This window comes from Siniperca chuatsi, linkage group LG6 (assembly GCF_020085105.1).
Source record: "Siniperca chuatsi isolate FFG_IHB_CAS linkage group LG6, ASM2008510v1, whole genome shotgun sequence".
NCBI classification, from domain to species: Eukaryota; Metazoa; Chordata; class Actinopteri; order Centrarchiformes; family Sinipercidae; genus Siniperca; species Siniperca chuatsi.
Window position 1 is genome coordinate 19631029 of NC_058047.1, and position 24892 is coordinate 19655920.

At 39.5% G+C, this 24892-nt stretch overlaps 2 protein-coding genes across 3 annotated transcripts; both read left to right on the forward strand.

The window, feature by feature from the left end:
• Window positions 1-903: 903 nt before the first annotated feature.
• plin3 (perilipin 3) lies at window positions 904-11125 on the forward strand. The gene is made up of 8 exons (XM_044200429.1): window positions 904-1057; window positions 5098-5187; window positions 5434-5629; window positions 6016-6098; window positions 6778-7009; window positions 8971-9311; window positions 9717-9935; window positions 10365-11125. Exons 1-8 carry the CDS (start codon window positions 923-925, stop codon window positions 10503-10505), a joined length of 1437 nt encoding a protein of 478 aa, XP_044056364.1. The 5' UTR covers window positions 904-922; the 3' UTR covers window positions 10506-11125.
• An 89-nt stretch (window positions 11126-11214) lies between these two features.
• zgc:77486 (uncharacterized protein LOC405808 homolog) lies at window positions 11215-22523 on the forward strand. 2 transcript variants are annotated; one of them, XM_044200430.1, is made up of 6 exons: window positions 11215-11362; window positions 12565-12764; window positions 13145-13256; window positions 16422-16549; window positions 17217-17324; window positions 18876-22523. In XM_044200430.1, exons 2-6 carry the CDS (start codon window positions 12605-12607, stop codon window positions 19022-19024), a joined length of 657 nt encoding a protein of 218 aa, XP_044056365.1. In that variant the 5' UTR covers window positions 11215-11362; window positions 12565-12604; the 3' UTR covers window positions 19025-22523. The 2 variants fall into 2 exon arrangements, with proteins under 2 accessions (XP_044056365.1, XP_044056366.1); XM_044200431.1 differs by lacking the exon at window positions 11215-11362 and adding an exon at window positions 11395-11770.
• The last annotated feature ends 2369 nt before the right edge of the window (window positions 22524-24892 follow it).

The following is a 24892-nucleotide window of genomic DNA, read 5'->3' on the forward strand; positions in this document are numbered from 1 at the left end:
AGGCTTGAAACTGTTTATAAATGAGTAAGAGTTTGACAAAAACATTCTTAACTCAGGGTCCACTTACTAGATTTCTTCTGGAGCTTTCTTGTAGGATCTCGCCACATCTTGTGGCCTTCATCATCATGGAGAGTGAAGAAGAATTTATGAATAAATCAATATTTCACTAATATAAAATAATACATAACAATAACATATATAAATGAATACTTCATGTTTGATAGTCACACAAAACATGAAGACATATTTCATATGATTCTAACTGTGATATATTGTCATTTATCATGAACTGTTTATGCACCAGTTATGGATGCTTCACATGACAAGTTATAGTTGTTGACAAATACATTAATAAACACTTACAAATGACCCTATCTGCCAGTGGTGAAAGAAGTATTTAGATCATTTAGTGATCATTTAGTGAGAAGCAAAAGTAGCAACACCAATTTACTTCAGTGAAATAACAGGGCTGTTATCAGCAAAGTGTACTTAAAACTTCAAAAGAGTACTCATTACGCAGAATTGCTCCTGTCAGTGTTATTATATTATTGGATCTTTACTGTTGATGCATTAACATGGAAGCAGTACTTCAGTGTTTAAATTGGTTGAGAAGGAGTAGGCCTAGTGCTTCAAAACTGTACTTGAGTAACTTCCCACTACTGCCGAGAACACAATGCAAAGTCAGATTATACAAAATGAGGGAATATCTTGTAAAATAAGGAGCAATCAGAAAGGCAAGTTCATACAAACGTCAGCTGAGTGAGTACAGTAAAACAAACATAAAATGAAAATGTCATGTTTGTAATTGTGTATGAATTTAGATTTTTATGTGAATATATTCACAATTATTTGTACCAGATGTGACATCCGTAGCCGCCACCGTCTGTCGCTTCCGGGCTGTGATTTAATTGGTTAAAAGTGTATGACCGTCCCACTCTCCGCCTTTCTGCCCAACAGTCCGGTAGAAAGAGGGCCTTGTTGTGGCCTGGAGCGGTTCATTGACCAACATTATACTGCAGGTCACAGCAGGACAGCGGAACAACAGGCTGCCAGTGAGGTCAGTGGCTGATGTGACAGCTCTGTTTTGTTTTTAAGTCCGTCCTCAACTTCTCAGAGACTGTTGCTAAGCTAGCTAACGTTACTTGTACGTTAACTAGCTAACTTAACCTAAAGTTAAGTGTTATTTCTCTTTGAGGACTGAGAAAACAACTGTACTTACTTTGCTTGTTAACGTCGAGGAGTGAGCAGAGGTTATGATAAATTATGAGAAACCGATTAAAAGAGTGTTGTTGTTTGCTGAAGTAAGGTTGACACTTAGTCATAGTTCCATATCTGGAGTAAAGTTCATCAACTATTAACTGGAAGAAATGACAGCTGCTGTGTAGTATCAGAGGACACAGTGTTGTGTTAAAAAGCAGCTAAAAGGGGTTTCTGTGTGCTGAGCACTGATGGAAATCCTCCTCCACGGTTTACATTTGTCATTTGAGAAGACTGCTGTGGTTAAATCCTGTTTTTGCTCCATAATAGACTGATTCTTCAGAAACCAATGAATGCCAACGCAGAGCATCTTGTATAAGGTGTCTTTGCTATAATATTGTGCTAAGACAGTAACCCCTTTAAAATGAAGCAACGTCTGACATGAGCAGTTCAACCAATGCTTGTTTTTTACTCTCAAGTTGTTTCATTACAGGGATTATCCAGTATTTCACAAGAACAAATTTGAGACATAATTTTGTGTAACAGATTTTTTCCTTCTTATCCCTTTAATCATATTGTGACCCCTCACATTTACGTTGGCACCCTTGGAGGGTCCTGACCCCCAGGTTGGACTCTGGCTAAATGTTTTTTAGCCCCTGCAAATTAATCTCACTGATCTGGGTCCACACTATTTTAGATGTCAGCTGAAATATATAAATCAGCATTTCTTTAGTTCTTCTCTCAATCTCTGCGAGCAGGGACAACTGTGGAGTCTTTGATCGAGGACAGCTGTAGGCCTCTTTAACCCACTGACTAGCAGTGATCTCTCTTTTGTCCCCTATGGCAAGTGTCTCAATAGTTTCCTGGAGATATACCAGCTTGTCCATTAATATCAAAGGTCACATAGTGTTTCAGCTCCAAAGGGAGCATAGTAGCTTTCCCTTCTCTGAAAGGGGATGATGAACATTGTGAGAATGTGACAAATAGCCTGATAATGCAATAGGAAGAGGCGAGCCTTTTTGTGAGCGGTTTGCTGGAATCAGTTGTCAGTGAGATGATTATTTCCGAAAGTCTAAAACAGCTTGGTTTGTGTTGCATAACAGCCTTCCTCATAATATGTACTGTGTCTCTGAAAATTATCTCGGGTTCATCTCACACTTGATAGCTGGCAATATAGTGTCAGACTTTGCTTTGTAATAAAGCCAGTAAAGATCTCATCAACTGCCTCTCAAAAAAACATGTTGCCCAACCAAGCTGTTGCAACAAAATGCAATTTGCAATCACACAGATCCCGGAGAGACTGTCTGGAACACCACAGGTCATGAAAACATCAGAGAGAGTATTTTATTCACCCTGACATCTAAAAAAAATGTGTGAAATGAATAAACAGTAGTTCTATATAAAGGTTAACCATGGTTGGAACTGCTTGGCTTCAGTGTAGTTTGCTGGATATGAGACTCATCTCTCCGTCAACAGGTCCTTCTGTCGGGTGGATGCGTAGCCTAATCTACCTGAGCATTTACTGCATGTTGGCAACAGGTTACAGCTGGTTATCTGCACTCCTCAGGCTACTGCTGTATGATCAGAGGTCATGTCCTTCTTTGACTCGTCTGCCCTATACATCAGTTCAACCATGGCAAACGCTTGTTAACAGTGTTCCAGTAAATACAGGTGGAGTCCACTAATGTCTCCCTGTGCCATCTGGTAGATCACACACAGATGCTGTCCACATGTTGGGAGCACCAGAAAGAAAAGGGAAAGATGCTTTGCTGCAGGGGGTTCTCTCTATATAGCTATCATGCCTCTGTGCTTCCCTCACTTGAATCGATTCATCTGCCAATTATTTTCCTGATTAATCCTATGGTCTGTAACATGTCAGGAAAAAAATTACGTCTTCAAGTTGCTTGTCTTGTCTGACCAACAATCCAAAACCCAATGATATTCAGTTTACTATCACATAAGACAAAGAAAAGCAGCAAATCCTCTCAACTGAGAAGCTGGAACCAGAGAAAGATTGGTCTTTTTTCTTGAAAAATACCAACAATTAATTAATTATTAAAATAGTTGCAGGTCATTTTTTTCCAATTATTCAGTCGACTAAACAATTAATCGACTAACTGTTTTAGCTCTAAGTGAGATATTATAAATGTGTCTACCATCAGAAATTTGTGGTTTATACTGTGGTAGCTATTCCTTTGTATGTGTGGTTGTATTAGACCATTGTAAGCAATGCTGCAAATCAATGAGCAGGACGGCATTATGGTAATATTGGAATTTAGTATGATTTTTTTTCATCAAAGTGATGAATTTTCCTTATGTGTGAGGACGTTCCCATCTGGTTAATTTAGTCACGAATAGATTCTCAATCAGTGACAGCATACTTAGATAGGCATTCTTGTGATATACATTACATTAGAGCTAAAACTAATGTAATGTAGTGGATTGACAGCAAATCATTTTGATGTGAAGCATTTATGTTGCTTTCAAAACAAATGTGCCAAATTTTCATTGGTTCCTACTTCTCAAATGTGAATATTTGATGGTCCTCTATGATGGTAAGTTAAATATTTTGGGGGGGTTGGATGGTTGAAGTGACCAAACAATTTGAAGTGTTCCCTTGGAGTCTGGGAAACTGGCAATTTTTCACTATTTACTGACATTTTATAGTTTAAATTGAATAATTGAGAAAATAATTGGCAGATTAATCAATGATAAAAAATAATTGTTAGTTGCAGTCTTATATTAGATACAGTATACCATGAAAGAGGATTTTATCCATATCACCCATTCCTAGAAGTGACATTCACTTACGTCACCCATCTTGTGCGAAGTTAAGCCTGTGCTGATTTGAAAATGACATACAATTTCTCCTCCTTACTTCAAGAAGAATAGAAACTGGATATATAATTGGACAATTGATTGAATTAATTATTTATTTCACCCTTTTGTGTGACCCAATTAAGTATTAAATTTTTATCTACGGCAATACTTCATTGTATTATGCAGTAGGGTAGTTTTCACTTACAGTATTTCACTTGAGTAATTCTTTTGGCCTAGTTTTCATTTAAAGCTATATTTTACATTAGTGGAAGTGCAGTATTGCTCAATATTTCGGATAAGAATTTTCACTTGATATAAATAATGTCAAGGTCAATTTTGCCTATGTGCCTTCATGTGAGCTTGTGAACAATCAATCTCCAGCATTAGTGCCCTGCAGGTTCCTGCAGTTCTTACCATTATTCATGACTTTTCTCTTGACTCTAATCTATAATTTCAAATTAGACTGACGTCTGGATCGTTCATTTATTTATCATGTCTGTATTCCTTTTATGTTGTGGCAATCATCGCCTTGAAGCAAGCATCACCTTGAGAAACCAGTGTTGTTACAATGTACTAACAGTACACATACAGAGAAGTTGAAGTATTAAGCTAAATCAAAGGAATAAGCTCAGGGTTGTTTGTGTTTCACTTTCTTGTAGAAAACTTATGACATCTTGATCAAACAGTTATAAGTTTCTTTTAATAAACCTAGAGGAAGAAATCTTGTGACCCTTCCTATGATGTTCCCTTTGAGAATTTTTTACTTTCAACTTTGACATAGAGTAGAGACTTGAGTTGTTTGCTTGGCTGCACCATTTCATTTTTTTAAAATGCGGTTTCATCCTCATTTCATCATAGTGTTGACAAATGAATTAAACACGGTTGAGTTGCTGCCTATATTCTTAAATTCTCTGACAGGACAGCAATTACATTTCTAAATTCACAAGACACTGCTTCCCTGTAAGATAGAGTATATCAGCCACTTAAACAAAGAATATCAGAGAGGAAGATGTATCTCATCATGCATACCAAGCAATGTGCGGTGAATCTCTGTTTCTGACACTCTATATTACATGTCAGAGATTGAATCCAGCAGCCACAATGGCAGACAGCGGGAAGACTAATGAGACTGGAGCTGCAGCAGCAGAACCAGCTAATGGAGACCAGCAGGTGAGAAGCACTGTGACTCAAAATGACACCTATTACAAAACCAAGGAATATTGTGAACTCATTTGATGATTAGAATTTCCCCATTTTGATAAGCTACTGTGGGGAATCAATCATTATTCCTAACAGAATACTTCAACTCTGTACTGAAAAGAGCTTTTCTCTACACAGACAGGATTGTATTTCACAATTTTTATGTATTTTCAGTGACAGTAATGGTTGTTTATTTTGGGTTGTTTTTTTACCTAGAATGTTGTTTCCCGAGTGAGCAATTTGCCTCTGGTCAGTTCAGCTTGCGGAGTGGTTTCCAGCGCCTATAGTAGCACCAAAGACAGTGTGCCCTTGCTGAAGGGAGTGATGGATGCAGCAGAGAGTGGGGTCCGAACCCTGGGAGCAGCTGCCACCACGGGGTCCAAGCCTCTTTTGGACATTATAGAACCACAGCGTAAGTTCTCCTCTCTGTGCAAAATTTTATGTAATATATTTGCAATGACAGCACACAAATTTACATTCAAATGTACTATAAAAGAATATTGCAAGCTTGTTGCACATTAAATGTGTGAAATTGATGTCAAGTCCACTTGTTACCTCTGGGCTAGAATACGACAAGAATAAAAATAGGTTTCTTCTTCTAAGAACAGAATTTCCAGATCGTTTACTGGACGTGTCATTTTAATCTTTAAAACCCTTTCAATTCTTACTGCACTGTAAACATGAAACAATTCCTGTTTTGGTTACTTGGTATTACTAGTTCCCACTCATAGTTAGCAGAGGTGACAACATCGTATCCTCTTAAATTATTAGTGAATTTCTGTTGTGTACATGTTTCAGTTGCTACAGTTAATGAGTATGCCTTGAAAGGACTGAATAAGATGGAAGAGAAGCTGCCTATTCTTCACCAACCAGCAGATAAGGTCAGACAGAAAGCCATGCTACTGTAATGCAGGCAAAAATACATTTCAGACCCTCTTTTACTTAGTTTTTCTTTTTCAACTTTTTACTGTGCATTTGGATTGATTAACTATGATGTTAACCTTTATCACACTAGGTCTTTTAACAGAGTAACAGCCCTTATTATAAAATGTGTGATAACTTACACATTCATGTATCAAAACACTTCAAACATAGCTCCTGGTCATTAACTAACCTTCTCAATAAGTCCACAAGTTGTGTTACACTCCAGGTAACCATAGCAATGACATTTACACTTCACAGTATGTGAACAGTTACTGTTACCCATTGGTAAAAATAACCACGCCATGGGTTAAACTGACTACAAACTAACATTGAAAACAAATATGATTTGACCACAGTCTCTTTTTCCTTTGACCCAGTATATGACCGTGCTATGAGTGGAATAAAACACTCAAGGGTGTCCTAAAAAAGAAAACAATGGAATTGATGGAGAAAACATCACTCCCCACCTCGTCCTTTTTTTTTTTTCTCATACTAGTGCACCCTTACTCTGTTAACTGCTCCTTATAGGCCAAATTCTCCCAAATCTGTCGATAAGATAAGAGCTGTGTAGAAAATGCATAATAGCACCACCATCACTCTCCGATCATGGCACATAATCTGCTCTTTCTTCCTCAGGTGGTGTCGGACACAGTAGGTATGGTGTACCAGTCGGTGGCAGGGGCCAAAGATGCTGTGGTGGGAGCTGTGATGGGCGGTGTCGAGCTGACCCGGGCAGCAGTCAGCGGAGGTATCATCACCGCCATGGGCACCAGGATGGGCCAGATGGTCAGCAGTGGGATGGGCCTGGCCCTGAGCCGATCAGAGGACTGGGTTGACCAGAACCTACCACTCACTGAGATGGAGCTGGGTCAGTAGCTATCCTAAATGTGGAAAGCATAATCAGTCCATAAAAACCAGGGGAGGTGATAAACCCATATGTCTACTGCTGAGGTGTAGACAGGTGTGTTTTGACAGCCAGATCAAATACAGCTGAAACATGGCTGCAATTGGAATTAATTAATTATGGACAACAAGTTTCAAGTTTTTATCCCATGGTGATGGTAAATAAGTAGAGCAGCTTTTCTCCCACTTATCCTGTAAAGCTGATAAGATAACAAAGAAATCTAGGGCTTCAAGCACAGTCAGTAATGTCTTTTACCAAATAAAGTTGAGATATATTCATGTGTTTTATTGCAGATATGATGAAAAGTTCCACAAACATTCCATGTTTTTTCTCTCATTATAATGAATGAAAACGTAGAGCTGTTTAACTCCATTGCTTCATAATGACGTCAAAAAACCTTCAATAGTGACAAAGCACTTTTAAATCAGATTTAGCTGTTGTCTATTGTTAGTCCTTGAATTTACAGATCTGTTCATTTAAAGTGGGAATGATTACAACCCTATGTCTTAAATTTTGGTGGTGGGGCTTTTGGATCACAGATTGTACCTTTTTAATATATGTCATAAAAACAATAGCAATTGTTTTCTATTCATTCCTTAAATTGCCATTTGAGATCTGCTACACCATCTTAATCTGATTTTTTGGCCCTTTTTTTGTTCTTTTTACATTACCTTTTTACAATCAGAAGATGAATAAAAAAACAGTTCCACATTGGTATATGAAAAGTACATGGCAGCTGTATCCTATCTACTTTCAGTTAAGCATAAATAATGCTACAGTTTTGTTTTAAAGAGGAACATGTTAAAGTTTAAGCACAATAATTAGCTTTATACCCCTTACATTACTCCAAGCTTACTTTCATACATTATAAATTGTAGCTGGCATTACTACCATTTATTGAAACTTAATTTATTCTATACTTAATATGTGTGAATGATAACATTTGCCTTTGCCTACTATGAGAGTCAGTAGCCGACACTGTGTCCTTGCTTCACTGATCTATAGATCACACAGCAAATTTGATGAAACTGTCCAAATAAATTATCATTATAAAGGCAAGACAGGGTGATGTGGCAAGATGGGGGTGGTAATGATAAAAATTACCACAGTGACTGGATCTGAACACATGAATGGTTGATGCTATTCATAGAGAGGGAGGCAGGATATTCCAATGAACCTCCCTTCTGTGAACTTGGCCCATAAAGCACCTACAATTTCCAGCACTCACAGCTTTGACACCTGCTACTGTGATGTCATGTTATCATGACAACCTGCCATACTCCAATATAGCAGTAATACTCAAGAGGCCATCCTCTTGATTATGGATATGAAAAAGATGCAACTGTATTCAGTGGCAGCAACAAAGTACCCATAATGGCAGTTCTTGGGGGATTTTTGATTTGTTCAGTGGTTACTGCAGCTAAGGCCCAACCACCAAAGTGGTTTTTAACAGAGGCACAGGGAGATAGTGTTACTTTGCATACCCCTTAGCTTCCACAGACTGATGACAGAAGGGAGTGAAGTGGCTCTTAAGTTTTTTTGTCTCTCTGGAGCAGATGTGCTTTAACCCTGTCAGAGTCAAGTAGCCTGACTTGGAACAGATGCACCAGTTGGCACAGTGGGAGGGAGCCAGTTGTGCCTCCATCCATCACCTAAAACATACCCACTGGCCCATGCCTCAAAGAATGTACATATACTGAATTTCTTCTGTGTATTTCTTCACACAACAGTTAAAACTGAAAAACAAAAGGAGAGATCAAAAATGGCTGATATATTGTTTTTTTTGGATTATCGTTTTCCAAGAGTTGGCAAAACTTGTGTATAACATAATAGTGTTAATCTCATATATATATATATATATATATATATATATATATATATATATATATATATATATATATGAGATTAACACTATTATCTCTCAGCTGCTGTTGCTGAACCTGCCACCTGTGAGGTCACTACCCCGTCTGCCAGCCCCAGCTACTTTGTCCGCTTGGGGAAACTCTCTGCCAGAGTACAGGAGCGAGCCCTACAGCAGTCCCTGGTCCGTGCTCAACATGCCAGGGATACCACCTATACTGCAGTGGCTCAGATTACCAGTACTCTGGACCTGCTAGAGAGTGCCCGCACCAGTCTGGGTACCGCCAGTAACCAGATAGGAGGAGCCACAGAGCAGCTGCTGCAGCGCTGGACAGAGTGGAAGCAGAAGCAGGCTGGAGCTGGACAGACTGAGTCAGAGCCAGATGGGACCAGTGATGAGGCTGAGGTCAGGGCTGAAGCATTTGGGAATTAACTTAATGGGTTCTAACCAGATTATTTTTGCATTTCACAGCATTTACAATGTACATACTGTACATATGCAGCATGTATACTCCAAAGTGACTTGGAATATAAAAAAATCAGAGCCTGATAGGGATAAGAACTAACAAGAGTCCTGAAATTCAGCAATAAATCAGACTTGCATTTAGAGGCTGACATTGTATTGTAATGCCCCCACAGATTCATGCAGGAGAGGAGTTATATTACATTGTGTCATCAGGACTGGGATGGGATGGGGACACTACGGAAGATAATTGGGAGGAATTGATATGTTACAGCTATATTATCATCTGTCATTTAATATGCTAATGTTTATCATTTAACTATTTTTATTTCTACTTTCTGTTCACAGCAGCTGGAATGGCGGGCCCTCTCCATGGTGCGTGGTCTGAGTGACCAGCTGAGGTCAGCGTGCACCAATGTGGTGTCAAGCGCTCAGGGTCTGCCAGGTGCAGTCCAAGACCAGCTGACCAGCGCAAGGCGATCAGCTGAAGAACTGCACTCCTCTCTGGGGAACACTAGCATCATCACACCCCTACTTCTGGAGCGGAGCCGTCACCACCTGACCCAAGTACTAATTGCACCATGCTGTCTTTACTGCAGTGTATTGTTTTGCTGCATCAGCTTAGCTAAATATACATTAGTTTAGTGCTTGAAGTTTAATTTTCTTTTTCAATACCATCACTTAACAGTTAGTCCTTCCATTACCTTTTTATTGGTGCTTAAATAATACCCGCAGAGTCTTATTGAACAGGATATAAACAGGAATCTCCTGGATACATTACATAAACAAACATCCATTCTCAGGAGTGTCTGCTCAATTATATGCATTTATGAAACTAGGACAGTCAAGCTTATTTTGTATTTAGTAATATACACCTATAACCTCAATATTTTCTACCCACAATAAAGCATAGCATATTTTTTAGGTAAAGTATTTGTTTTTTTATTATTTGGTTATGGTTTAGTAAATCTAATATTAGTATGTGCTTGTTCCCAGGTTCAGCAGTCTCTGGACGGTGTCATGGAGTATCTACTTAACAACACACCACTCAACTGGCTGGTGGGACCTTTTGCCCCTCAGATCACTGAGAAGTCAGAGGGAGATGTGGCGATGGAGCAGAGCGGACCACACAGCTAGACTTGAAGACTTTATTGTGTTTCTCCATGAGTCAATCAATGTGGTGACAAAAGATTAGTGTTTACTGTAGATGGACCATTTTAAAAATATATATCTGCTTGCTTTAACGAAAGAGGCCTTAAATTCAATCATGTTTTCTTCATGATGTACTAAATTTGTACTTATTAATTGATGACACTACATTTGTGATGTAGAAGTTAATGGAATTTAATTATGACTCAAGGCTCTGACCTGTGGCCTTTAGAGAATTTACACATTTGTGCACTTTATCATTTATCCTGGAAAAGATAAAATAATTTTTACATCTGTTCAAGATTACTCTATGTACAGTATGTGCCCATACTGGTGTTTGTAAGACTTTTTTGTTAGTGCCTAAAAAGAACTTGAGGCATTCTCAGAACTAAGCCAAATGTATGTCGCCTGTAAACACCAAGACCATTTTAGGGCTCTAAATTCCCTAGAATAGGAGGGACATGAGCATGCATATTTAATGAGATGTAGAGTTCATAGTAGATTTGCAATTTTAATGTCAATATTTTGTGTCTGAACCTTGATGGGTTTATGGAAGCAGCTACTGAACTGTCAATGAGCTGACATGTCAATAAAACTTTGACACAGCACCTAAAGGTGTTATTTCTGAGTTTTTTGTTGTCATGGTGTTTTTGGTGGGGTGGTGGAGTTTGCTATATTGGTCCGTCTTACTGAAGGCTGAATCGATGCTGAGGATGACGTCATGGTCGTTGTTTCGAATGTCGGGAGCTAGCGCTGGGTAGGAGGCCGCGCGCTCTGCTGGGGACACAACTTGTACAAATCTGAAGCCCAAGGTCGTCGACAGCCCCCGGTACCTTGAATTTCAGGTACTGTCTTGATCTTAGACCGCTATGAAAGAGTCCCGCTGTGTTTAACAGATTTTAAACCGGCCAGGACTGTCGGGAAGCGCACTGTTTTTGGGCTGGTTGATTATGCTAGCAGTTCAGCTAACGTTAGCCTGCTAACACTAGCGTTTATTCGATTTAAAACACACGATTTGTTTACGGTTTGTCGCTAAGGACGCTGTACTTTTTTATTTTCTTGATTTTCATCATGATTGAAGGCTAACGTTACTAAGCGGGTTTTGTCCTTCTTTATGCATTGGTATTCAGTGTCAGACAGACAAAACGTCTAGTGAGGCTGTTTGCTAATGTTAGTGTTTGCTTTGAGCTATGCAAGTATAGGACGCCAATTGTTTTCTGCTGCGGACAAACTCAAACTGGGGACAGTCAGCTGTAAGTTGTTAAGCTAGACTGTAAGCAACGTAGCGTTATCGTTTGCCAGGTCATCGGTTAATTTGAGGTTTTAACTTCTTGGGGTTGTTTTTGTTTAGACATCTCTTTAGCTTTTGTTCCTTTTTTGTTAACTTTGTCCTGACCAAAACATCTCGCTGTGCGGCGGAAGAAAGCGTAAACTAGCTGAGCTAGCCTGTGTTTTCGCAGACTGTAACTTGTCTTTTTACTGTGGAATTGTTCTCGTCTCTTCATACCTTCTCTTTTCATTGCCGTGCACAGCTTTCCACCTAGTTTTTGTGACACTTCAATAGCTTAAGTTACTTTCAAAACTCATGGCGCATTTCCCTAATGTTGCAGGAGGAACATTACATTATTAAGTGATCATTTTGGGGTTTTTTTGTTTTGTTTTTTTTGCTGTCGTATTTTGCCATTAATGTCAGAGATTGATTTTGACCTTTACATTAATTTAGAAACATAATTTAGACTAAATTCTCAGTTAGTTCTCAGAAAATGGCCAGTTCTGATTTAGTGGCTGAACTGGACATGTCACTCTGTTGGTGGTGTTATTATTAATTTTGGTTGATGAAAGTATAAACGTGTTCGACAAACCTTCATTACAGCTGCAATTAGTAGGCCATAACCCCTTAGCTCACAAAGTAACTCACATTTTCTCTAACTCTACTCTCATGCTCCAAATGCCAGTCTCCAAGCTCTTTTAGCTAAAAAATGAATAACCATGTAAACAAATAGGGACTGCAAATCATTTTGACTAATTTCTGCAACCCCATTTTCAGGAATATCCTCTCCCATCCCCCTTACCCCCTCTGTCAGAGCATGGCTCAGGAGACCAATCAGACGCAGGTGCCAATGCTTTGCACTATGGGATGTGGTTTCTATGGTAACCCCCGCACCAACGGCATGTGCTCGGTCTGCTACAAGGAACACCTGCAGAGACAACAGGGAGGGGGGCGATCCAGCCCTCCGGGAGAGAAAGGTAGGAAGATGGGAGAGACATGACCTATAAAAAGCAGGGGGGATGCTGGATATGGGTCTTTTAGGTGGGAAAGACAGGAACTTGGAACAGAGTGTCACTCAAAACTGTACAGGTATGGGGGACACTTGAATTTGCTAAAAGGGGTTGGAGAACAGAGGTAGCTGTAGCTGCCTACACTGTGGCATCAGAAAGCAAGAGAGTGACATCTCCATCTGTTGTTTCACATTAATTCAAAACACATCTCATCATGGTAGACAAACACAGGCAATGAATGGCTTATAATAAGATACTTAGAAACAAATGGAAAGTCATCCACTTTCAGGGCCAAAACAACAGGTTCTGTGTTGTTGGTGCTATCAGACTGTTCTGTCCCCACACAGCTGCTACATCACCGGCAGGTTCACCAGGGTCAGCTGGTGTTACTGTGGAGAGTACAACCTCAGAGCCCAGTACAGAGGTGGCAGGAACCCCACCTGAGGAACAAACGACCAGGTATGTTGACAGTTGGGGAATTTTCCCAGCCCCGTGTTGCTCCAAAGAGTGCTTAATTGACTAAATAATGAGTTAGATCAGTTCATCACTCCAGCGCATTGTGTTGTAATCTGTCTCTCTCATTAGTCCCTTGAATTAAATACAAGCACAACAGCTTGCTTCTGCAGAAATCAAAGATGGTAAACTACTACAGTATATGTATTTTCACATCTTACTTTTCAACATACAACCTGCTGGGATGATGTTACAATCCTTTGGCCACTCAAATATTTTTAACACCTGATGACTCAGAGTTTTCTGGTAAGAGCTCTTTGCCAGTCATTGCAAAATTTTCAGCCAGTTTTAAGGAGTTCATACGCAACAGTGTGCTGTACACATCTCCAACCGCATTTTCCGAACATAATTTACATATTTGCAAGCAGTAGAATAACTGTCAGCTAAGCACAGTGCAAGGTCATGACTGACTGTGGTACTGTATATTTTATAGCATTTATAGGTGGCATTAAGTTTGTAATGTCACCTATGAATTGAAAATGTATATGATGTATTTGTCATTTAGAGGTTTCTCTGGACTAATTTTGTCTAAATTTCTTGGTGCCTGAGTATCTCTGCTTTTAGTCTGCACACATTTAATATTAAACCAATGGAGATTATGTATGGTAGATTAAACAAAACTGCACGTTCTTTCTCTGTAAAATTTCACACATCATCCTTGTCCGTGAACAGGTCTTGCTACACCTTTCCTACATAAAGTGGCTTTTATTATTTATTTATTTATTGTGGATGGTTAATCATTGGGTTGTACTGACCAGTGATTTCTTTACGTAGTTTGTTTTACCACTTTTGTCTAATGGTTAACAAAGGCAGAATTAACTATCTCATAGCTCTCTTGTTTAAAGGGATATTTCACCACTGGAAAGATGGTCTTTTCATAAAACTGTCCTGTCTATGCAGTAGAAAGACGCAGATATTTTTGAAATTGGTGCGACATGACCAGAGAAAACAGAGAAAAAGGGCTGTGGTATTCCCTTTTGCTCAAAAGGTAGAAAACCTACATCAACCAGAATGCACTGGGCCTGTTGCCTTCCAAGACCACTCCCACTCCCAAACTTCCCCAACTCCTACAAACAGCCGGTCAGAGCTATTGACGTTAGGCTTAAGTCGGCTAAACTCTGATAGCATACCGGGTAACAAACTGGGGCAGTGTATGTGCCAAGCTAGTCTTGAACAGGCCTCATAAAAAACGTGTATTGTACGTTTTCACACTGTAACGTTGCCGTGATAGTCAAAAAAACAGTCGCTATTGCACTTACTCTATGATCAGACGTCTGCTTCGCCCCACTGGCTTTCGTTGTTTATTTCCAGTTTCTTTTTGGGATCCTGAAATATGTCTCAAGCACTCCCCTGTCCACATGGGGCCCAAAGTTTTTGGTGTAACGCACAGTGACTCCACATTTGTTTCCATTGGTGCACATTTACTACAACAGCACCACCAGTTGTCCCTGGCACGGGGCAGCTCTGCGCCACTTTCCTCACCAGCTGGCGGTGCTTGACTCTCGGCTGTGGCGGTCTCTTCCATACGCCGTAATTCCTCCGCATTGTATTCTGGCTCATATAAGTAGCCCTGAATGTCTGATTCCAGCATTACACTATTAAAATCATTTTCTTCCATATCTACAGGAGCATTGCCTTCTGTCAGTATTTGTTCTATCCAGTTGATTTTGGATAGGACGTTTTGATTTTGGAGCAATGAGGAGCTGTCCCTCTCTCGATCTGACTGTCTGGGGGGCAAGCATACAAAAAATGCAGAAGTACAATCTGTATTCCGAACAACAGCCCTAGAGCTGGCAAAAGTCTGCTGAATGACGCGTTTTGCGTTATCCAGCGGACTTGAACGGTGAGCTCTGGGTGCAGGCAACATGGAGGGAAGTTAACCATTGTTCATTTGCATATACTGTCCACATTGTAATGATACAAAGCTGGTTGAAAATCTGCAAAGTTTCCCTTTAAAGTTGACACTGAAAGAAAGAGCTGAAGAGTAATGTGCTGTAGTTTTAAAAGCTTGCTTGAGGGCCTGTTCTTGAAACTGCTGCATAATGTTGAATAATTGTTGCAGACCTAGTTCATTTTTTGTAATTAAGCATTTTGTAAGGGTTTTTTATGGTTTGCAAATAAATAATTCTTTTTGAATTGTAAAATGTATTATGTGATGGGTGAGAAGTATTTGAAGATGATGATGTCTTGGAGTTCTGTGAGGCTGTTTTAAATTGTTAAAAAATATTATTGTCTTATTATATATGCTGTTTCTGCTGGATTTTTTTTTATAGATGTAACTGTCATTTGCTGGAAAGAAACCAAACAAAAAAGGGACAATAGTCCAGGATAGATCTTAAAGAAAGAAAATCAGATAGAAGACCAGGGGATTTAATATCTGAGCAGTAATTGTTCTGTAATATAACACCCATGCCTACATTTCAGAGTTTCCTGGAAAACACAGATTACACGCACATTATAATGAGCTCAGCTATCAGAGAAGTTGTTCCAGTGATGGGTTTATTCTTCCCAGAATGCCTTTAGAGTAGTCCAGTCATTTGTTACCAGTGTGATGAACTTTTGGAGTTATCTGAAGGGATTTGCACCTGATCTATCTGCATGGCATAATCATGGATAATTGTGCCGTGTACTGTATGTATGCAATGTCCCATTTTCTGTAGGCCCTGTCTGTTTGTAGTTGCTTGTGTCTTGTCAAGTTGATTGTGATAGCTCCTCAAAGGCATTTCTGAAAGTACTTTACAGGGAGCGTGCTGAAACAGATCCAAGACATTAGTAGTAGGTCACCCAACAAAACAATGGGATAATGTATGCAGCCAAATAAAATAAAGATTTAAAAAAATATATTTGTTATTTTTGGTGTTTCTGTGGTTGGAAAAAAATACTTTATTTTGGATTGTGTTCACTCCATTTTCACATAGATACCTTGTAAGTCATTCTGGATGGCAACAAGAGCATCTAGGTTGGCTAACTTTTGCAGTCTAACAAAATATACACATCTCTCTGCCATACATTTACTACAAAATTAATTACTTGTCTTCAATCTTAATTAAATTTTTGAATTAGAAAATAATTCCTGTATGGTCTGTTAAAAAAGAAATGTTTTTGTGTCAGTCCTAGCTCTCCCAGTCCAGTAACTCAACAGATGACAGCTATGAGCATCTCCCAGGATTCAGCAGCTGTAGACTCTGATCGAGCGGAGGCTGAGGAGGGAGAAGAGGAGGGTACTTCCAACAGCACAGGTAAACACCACAGAAAACGTTGGTCCTTTTCCAAATCTATCCCTACCCACTATCCACATAAAGTGAGTCACCCTCACTGCTGTGGAGGACACTACTTATTAAGGAGCAGGGTATGAATAAACAGGTAAACCGTGGGATGCACTTGACATTCTCCTCCATAAACATCCCCAAAAACAATATACTCTGTGACGTTTCCCAAAAAGTGGTAACGTATGTTCCCCCCCCTTTCTTTTTATTTGATCTGTCTTCCATATTCTGTAACCTCTCTAATCCCACCATGAAATAACAGTGTAAGGAAATTGTAGTTAAGTTATTTAACATGACTAAAATTATATTTGATGATGAATTTAAGATCAAACTTAATGTATGTATATGATGTTTCTCCATTTTCCGGCATGGGCGTTTCTGTTTAGGGGAAATGGAGTTTTCAAGTCGGCACTGGTGCAAAAGTGTTTTTGGAAGGTTTTACTGTCTGTTTCCACATCACGCTGATTGGTTGGGGATGGCCCTTAATATCGCAAATCTACCATCCTGATGTATTTTGAATGTTTGCCTTTGGGTTATTGTTAGTTTTAGTATTTTACCAGTTAGTGTTAAACATATAGTCATCATTGATTTGTGACCATTGTGCTTGTTGGTGCTTTTTGTTTTGTTTTTTTTTCACCAGAGCCAGCGGGGGAGGCAGCACAGGCTTTGTCTGATAATGACCAAACTCCTGATAAAAACAAGAAAAAGAACCGCTGCTTTTCTTGCAGGAAGAAAGTGGGCCTTACTGGTAAGGAAGAGAAGAGTTTTGCACACATTCACACACTTACTGAGTAGAGAGCTGCTCTTACCTACTGACATGGTTCAAAGGTTTGAGTCATGAACCTGCTTTGTTGGGATTCTCCACTTACCTGACAATCATGACCTGGCACAGTCTGAATTTGAGAACAGTTTGGTGTGTAGTTTTCGATAAACTCATTGCACCATTTGCACGTCATTGATACCTTGTCGCCTCATTACCTTTGTCTTACCAGTTTTGCGGCGCAAAGTGTCCAAATGTGGGTTGGGTATTTCACAACCTGTGTCACAATAGCACAACGTGGACCATTTTTAAATTCACAGCGCTGCCAGAAGCAAGAATCACCCTTTGCCAACACAGTCCTTTCAACTGTTACAAGACAATGTGCTTATTTGGTTTTATCATGAATCTGGAAAGGGATGATATTCTTGGGCTACTGAGATAGACTTACTTCTGATTTTGATGCCACTGATCAGAAGCTTTCTGCTCAGTCACATTGGGCCAGGTTCACTTATAATGCTCTCATTTTGTTTTTGACAGATATTTGTTCACATCTAAGTTGTGGTATTCCCCAAGGACTGACCAAAGGCACCTTGTTGATTTCTATTGACATTTAGTGTCTGACACCATTTACAAACACAGTGAATGACAGTTGCATACAAATTATTTACAGTTTAACAGTATAACAGTTGGGGAGTTTTTAAAATATCCACCATGTTATCTAAGCTTTGACTCCCACCTGGTAATTTAGTCATGTTTCTTCTACCTAAAAATCTCTAAAATTGACTCTTAAGGGCCTTTGTCTCATCACATAGACTTCTGTAAAGACCCCAACTGATCTCAGATCAACAGCTCCGTTGAAAAACCTGCTGTCAGAATTTCACCAAAACAAAGACACAGCGACATATTACTCTCGTTCTGGCTTGGTTTATTCCTACATTTTGAAATAAGTTAAATTCTACTGCCAGTTTAGAGTTATCATTAAGATCAAATACCTTGTAACCCACATATCCAAAACCCAGCTCCCAGTCCATGATTTGTGTAATATTGTTTTTATTTATTTTTTTTATTTTTTTCTCCACAACCAAACACTTTGGTACAGAGAGCAACATACTGCAGGTTAGTGGTGCATTTCACAGGGTACTGCAGCTTTTTGCCAAACTGGATTACCTCAAAGGAGGCTCCAGTTGCCATTTAATGCTGAAAAGTAATATTTGTATTTTAGACCTGACCCTGACCAAAATCCTCAGTATGCATGTGAAAATGCAGCCTGATAATGGCAGTACCCTCAGGGCCTAGTTGAATTCGGGCTGAGATGAAGACCTTTATTCATGCCCTGTTTTAGTTTCTGTTTAAGGGGCATTGTTGTACAGTGTTTTTTTAACTAATATAAAATATGCCCAATTTAAAAGCAGTTAAAGAGCAAATATACCCAGCAAGAGCAACTGATATGAACCTTTTAAACCCATAGTGGTCAATGCTAGAAGTAATGTTTATAAAGCTTTTATGTTGACTGACCGTGTTTGCTTCTCTTTACTGAAGGTTTTGACTGTCGCTGCGGCAACCTGTTCTGTGCCATTCACCGTTATTCTGACAAACACGACTGTCCCTACGATTACCGGAGTGCAGCTGCTGCCCGTATACGCAAGGAGAACCCCATCGTGGTGGCTGAGAAAATTCAGAAGTTATGAGGACTGAGTGAAAAAAGAAGTCTCTGACTTTGTGAATTTGAACAATGGTGACTTGGATGAAAACACCTGATATCATGGCTTCATTTGTTCATGGTAGTCTAAGACGGGCAGGGTGGGGTGGTGAGATCGCAGCCACTGTCCAGACGCTTCCTTTACTAGCATCTCCCTCTCTCTCCACTAGTGACTGCGGCTGAAACTGAGTGTTTCTGTGTGTGTGTGTGTGTGTGTTTGTGTTTGTATGAAAGTGTGTGTGTGTGTGTGTGTGCGTGTGCGTGTGTGTGCACATTTGCTTGAGAGTCGGGGAGAGAGCCATAGGGGCTTGGTGGACATTAGTGTTGCTGTGGGGAGGGAAGGCATTTGATTTTACCCCCTTTTTTTGTTTCTCAACTTGGGGGATCGTGTGAGTTTATTTTTATACAGTCCCTGTAAGGTAGTTGAAATGAGACAGGGGTAAGCTGTTAAGGAATGTGTCACAGCCTGGATAATGACACAGAGCTCAATTAAGGTCTAGCAAGTTTTTAAGGGAGGTTTCATGTATCAGCAAGACCTTTTTAAGGGCTTTGGAATATAAATTTTTCTCCCAGACTGAAAATGATGTCAACTTCTTGTCAAATTGGCTTCGTTTTTTTTCTTCCCACCTCTTTACTCTATGGGTCACCACACATTGAACTCGAAGTCTCAGCATTTTCCAGAAATGTTTCTCTTTGATATATTGACTTATCATACTGATATTGGGTGCATGAACAGTTATTGGAGGGGGGCGGTAGGGGAGGGCAAGGCTAGGGGAAACTTGAGAACCTTGACTTAACTGAGTGATTGAATTCTGTGTTTTGTTTTGGTTTTTTTTCCCTGTTTTAATGAGCGTATGACATCAGAAGATCTATATTAATATATTGTAGTTAGCTTGAATTGTGTGATTGCATTCTATTTATTTTTTATCGTTTGGTTGGTCTGTGCTGGAGGAGCTGTGCTGTGCTTGGCAGCATGTGTCAGCAAATCATTAAGATTTGCACTTAACCTTTTCAATTATATTTAAGTAATTACATCTTGATTATATAACTATTGAATAAAAAATACACAAGCTCTGACACGGTGGAGTAGAGTCCAGTTAAGCTGTTACAACTACAATTGTGCAGTAAAATGTCCATTGTTTTGGATTTGGAAACAAAGCACAACAAAGTGTGTCGACTGCAGAGCACAAACTAATGTGCCACACCTGCTCAGTTTTGTTCAGCATCTGGGTCATTTGCAGTTTATATTTGATCTGTATAGCAGACTCGCTGAAGAAATTGCCTTCTTGTTCGATTGATGAGACTTTCTGTTTTAGTAAGGAGGTGTGTTCTCCTTGAGTGCCCTTTTCTGTTCTATGGAGTCAGAGTGAAGCTCCATGTTTCTCTAACCACCAGCAGACCACTGACACATGCTGAATGAAAACTGACCTGGGTCGCAGTTACTCTACACATTGACACACCTTCTGCTCAGCTAAAGTAAAGATTGTCGTACTGCTACAGAGTTGCGTGCTGCGCTTTTAAAATGTGTTCAGATTCAGACGAGTCCTTGCTACGAAGACCGCTTCTAGCTAGCTTCTTCTAGGAAGATCAAACATGCATGTGTGCAGTGAAACATATGAGTTACTGTTTTGTAACTGACTGCACAGTTTGAAATGAAGCTGGAATGTTTCAAAAGCCACACAGCAGTAGCACAATGCATGGCTGGAACCCTACGGTTCAAGTTAACAGGACTCTACAGTTTTTTTCCAAATGTAAATACCATATGGCTCCTATTCATATAGTATAAACTTAATGTAGATTTTTGCCAGGTATTAAAGGTGGGGGACTAAGGTGAAGAATAGTACTATGTGTATTAAAGTGCTTTTCATAATTATCCCCAAAAAAAGAACTGTGCCACAAATAGCACCCCCACCCCTTCCCCCTTTTTTATTAACAAGTTATTTACCACATCATCTGCCCATGTAATGTCCAAAGTATGTTCAGTAACTGGCTCTACCATGAGTGTCTCCTACAGGCCATGTGGCTTCTATTCTACAATACTAGTGAGATTGTTAACAAGTCCCTATAAGCTTTATTAACCGCGCTGAGTAACACAGTATCCCAGCCCAAGCTTTTATGCTGTTACTGAAGCCTAGTCATAGCATAGCTTTATTACTGAAAGATAAAAAGGCCCCTTGTGAGATGTAGAGGGACATTTGAGGTATCATCATTTCATTATCAAAAGCTTTCCTTGTAAATGTTACTTGATCTTGGTCATTAAATATTTATGAAGGAGCTGTAGAAAAGTTGCAAGGAATTTGCAAAATAAGCGAATGCAGAATGTGTTGGATGTGAATGCCGCTTTTCCTTGTATACACAGAATATCATGTTGGACGTGGTTTGAGTTTAGTTCCTTTGATTGGAAAATTGGCCTACATCAGAATTCCTGTTAAAGTTCTAGTGTCTAAATGGCCGTGTGACTTGGCAGGTCAACACTGAGACTTTACTTAGCATAAGTTGGTCCTCTAAAGCACCTGGCTGTGATTTAATCACCACTAGTGGAAAATTTAAATTCAGAAGGAGTTAATGGGGATTCTTGAGTGATGATTATGTACAAGGAGAATAATTGTCATATTTAGGGGAACTTGTGGTTGGAGCAGCTCTGCATTTTGGTGTTCCCTAAGGTGTATCTTGTATATTCAGAATATTCACGCTTGCATGCTGGATCGATGACCATTACAAAATATTGTCACCTACAAAGTGCTCAGTTTTCCTTTTACAGATTACAAAGCCCTTTACTTGCGATGATTGTTCAGCTATGTAAATCACAAGGATTTCATGGTTTGCACTTGGTATTATCTATTGTCTGCTCATATCTCCCACCCCCTATTTTCTTAATAAACATGAGCAGTCTGAATGTAAACCATAATTTACATAATAAGCTGTAATGCCATTTATCAAACTACTTGCCCTATGTCTTTGGGCAGAGAATGGAGGCCCAGTTTTTTCTTGCATGTGATTTTGGACAGTTGGATCACAAAAATTGTTTGACTGTTTCTGATGAAGGACTTGGCACCAGCAATTACCTGAATAATCTAGATATTATCAGTACGTACACATTTTTCTTCCCTCTGTTCTGTTGCTTTAACAGAGTTTTGATGTCTTCAGTCCTGTCTTTAGCACAACCTTTCAGAGTCAGTGTCTTCATCATGCATCATTGATAATAATGATAAACCTGTCAGTTGTGATGAATCTGGTTGATATTCAGTTTCACTGCAGAAGTAAAAACAAATGACGATGACTTGATTAATTCTGTCTTTCAAGATGAGTTTAAGGGACGTCAAATGAAATCTACAATGTTCACAGAGCTGTAGTTCTTGTCCCTTGGCACTCCAGTACCCCAGAAACACCACCAGATATCTTTTTATTTTGTTTTTCTTTAAAGATTTAGGATTGTATGATGTGTAAGAGTAGGTATAAAACAATAAATTCACAAAGTTTATTTTAAATTACACTTGTCTTTTGTATTTATGCATTTTTATTTATTTTAATGTTGCTGTTAAATATTGAGACGCAGTTTTATAGAAAACTGATTTATTCTTTTAAAAAGTTCTATAAAAATCTATTTATATATTTAGTGGTATATAGTTACAAGCACTCATGATTTCTTTGCTGCTCCAGTACATGTACATGCTGTGGCCCCACTGCTTTGTGCTATTGTTTTCAAACACAAAGCAAAACACTGCAGTCACAAATGGTGCCACACAATAGCACCTGATGGTCAGCTGTGATCCATGTTGTAAGAGGGATTGCCACGAGGGTCACTTAACTGTACTGAATTAAACACACTTATTCTGTGTTATTCACAAAACAGAAGTATGTCGTGATCTCTTGACATCACAAGATCAAGAAAAACTGAACATAGGAATAAGTCTTTATGAAAATAAATTTGACCATTGGCATATCTTGTACCTCAACACAAGCCAATAAGGGGACTTCACATTTCACCATGCAAGACCTTGAAAGTGACTGAATGTAGTGTGCAAGTGTGGGAAAATTACCATCCATTGATGGTAACTTTTGAAAATCACCAAGCAGGAAACATTGTAACAGGTTGAGTGCACCCCCCACCTGATATTGTTAGCTGCAATAGTGTGAGCCATTTCTTCACACAAGGTACAATAATTAATAAATATATTCAGCTCTGGAAAAAATTAAGAGACCACTGTAATTTTTTCTTAAATCAGCATCTCTACAAGTATGGAAGCCATTCCATTCCAATGTCTGTTGAATTCCAACACAGGTGATCAGGTGATCACCTGAACCAAATCTTATTTAATAAGGAAAAGTATAAAAAAAACACTTCTGTGGTCATCACTATCCTCTTGCAGTGGGAAAAGCTGGATGGCAAAAACAGTGCTAGTAGTACCTCAAAAGTAATTGGAATCAAAAAATAACTATTGACCATGCCAAAAAAGTTGAAAAGGAAAGTTTTGAGTGAGGAAAAGAAGGGTTCAATTCTGGCTTTACTGGCAGAGGGATACAGTGAGCGTCAGGTTGCTTCCATCCTTAAAATTTCAAAGACGGTGGTTCATAAGAACAAGGTCAAGCAGCAGACATTGGGGACAACAAAGGTACAGACCGGCAGAGGGCGAAAACGACTCTCCACTGACCGGAATGACCGCCAACTCATTCAAATGTCCCTCAACAACCGTAGGATGACATCAAGTGACCTACAAAAAGAATGGCAAAAGGCAGCTGGGGTGAAGTGCACGGCGAGGACGGTTCGAAACAGGCTCCTAGGGGCAGGGCTGAAGTCATGCAATGCTAGAAAAAAGCCCTTCATCAATGAGAAGCAAAGAAGAGCCAGGCTGAGGTTTGCAAGAGACCATAAGGATTGGACTGTAGAGGACTGGAGTAAGGTCATCTTCTCTGATGAGTCCAATTTTCAGCTTTGTCCAACACCTGGCCGTCTAATGGTTAGACGGAGGCCTACAAGCCACAGTGTCTCGCACCCACTGTGAAATTTGGTGGAGGATCGGTGATGATCTGGGGGTGCTTCAGCAAGGCTGGAATCGGGCAGATTTGTCTTTGTGAAGGACGCATGAATCAAACCACGTACAAGGTTGTCCTGGAAGAAAACTTGCTTCCTTCTGCTCTGACAATGTTTCCCAACTCTGAGGACTGGTTTTTCCAGCAGGGCAATGCTCCATGCCACACAGCCAGGTCTATCAAGGTGTGGATGGAGGACCACCAGATCAAGACCCTGTCATGGCCAGCCCAATCTCCAGACCTAAAGTCACCCAACATTAATGTGAAAGACTGGTGGAGAGCATGCCAAGACGCTTGAAAGCTGTGTTTCAAAATCAGGGTTATTCCACCAAATATTGATTTCTGAACTCTTCCTAAGTTAAAACATTAGTATTGTGTTGTTTAAAAATGAATATGAACTTATTTTCTTTCCATTATTTGAGGTCTGACTACACTGCATCTTTTTTGTTATTTTGACCAGTTGTTGCTTTCGGCAAATAAATGCTCTAAATGACAATATTTTTATTTGGAATTTGGGAAAAATGTTGTCAGTAGTTTATAGAATAAAACAAAAATGTTAATTTTACCCAAACACATACCTACAAATAGTAAAACCAGTCATTCTCTACCACCTTTGGAGGTGTTTCCCACTTTGACCTCAGGGTTTCCAATCCATACTCAGTGCAGATGTTCCTGTACACTATGCCAGCTACTTGGTTATGGCGCTCCATGTATGCTTTTCCTGCCAGCATCTTACACCCTGCAGTTATGTGCTGGATTGTCTCAGGGGCCTCTTTGCACAGCCTACACCTTGGGTCTTGTCTGGTGTGGTAGATCTGGGCCTCTA

Coding starts and splice junctions, on each gene's coding strand:
- plin3 (XM_044200429.1), top strand. CDS start 923: ATGACCGTCCCACTCTCCGCCTTTCTGCCCAACAGTCCGGTAGAAAGA. Junction 6,099..6,777: donor TTCACCAACCAGCAGATAAG/GTCAGACAGAAA, acceptor TTTCTTCCTCAG/GTGGTGTCGGACACAGTAGG. Junction 9,312..9,716: donor GGACCAGTGATGAGGCTGAG/GTCAGGGCTGAA, acceptor TTCTGTTCACAG/CAGCTGGAATGGCGGGCCCT.
- zgc:77486 (XM_044200430.1), top strand. CDS start 12,605: ATGGCTCAGGAGACCAATCAGACGCAGGTGCCAATGCTTTGCACTATG. Junction 12,765..13,144: donor CAGCCCTCCGGGAGAGAAAG/GTAGGAAGATGG, acceptor GTCCCCACACAG/CTGCTACATCACCGGCAGGT. Junction 17,325..18,875: donor GAAGAAAGTGGGCCTTACTG/GTAAGGAAGAGA, acceptor TCTTTACTGAAG/GTTTTGACTGTCGCTGCGGC.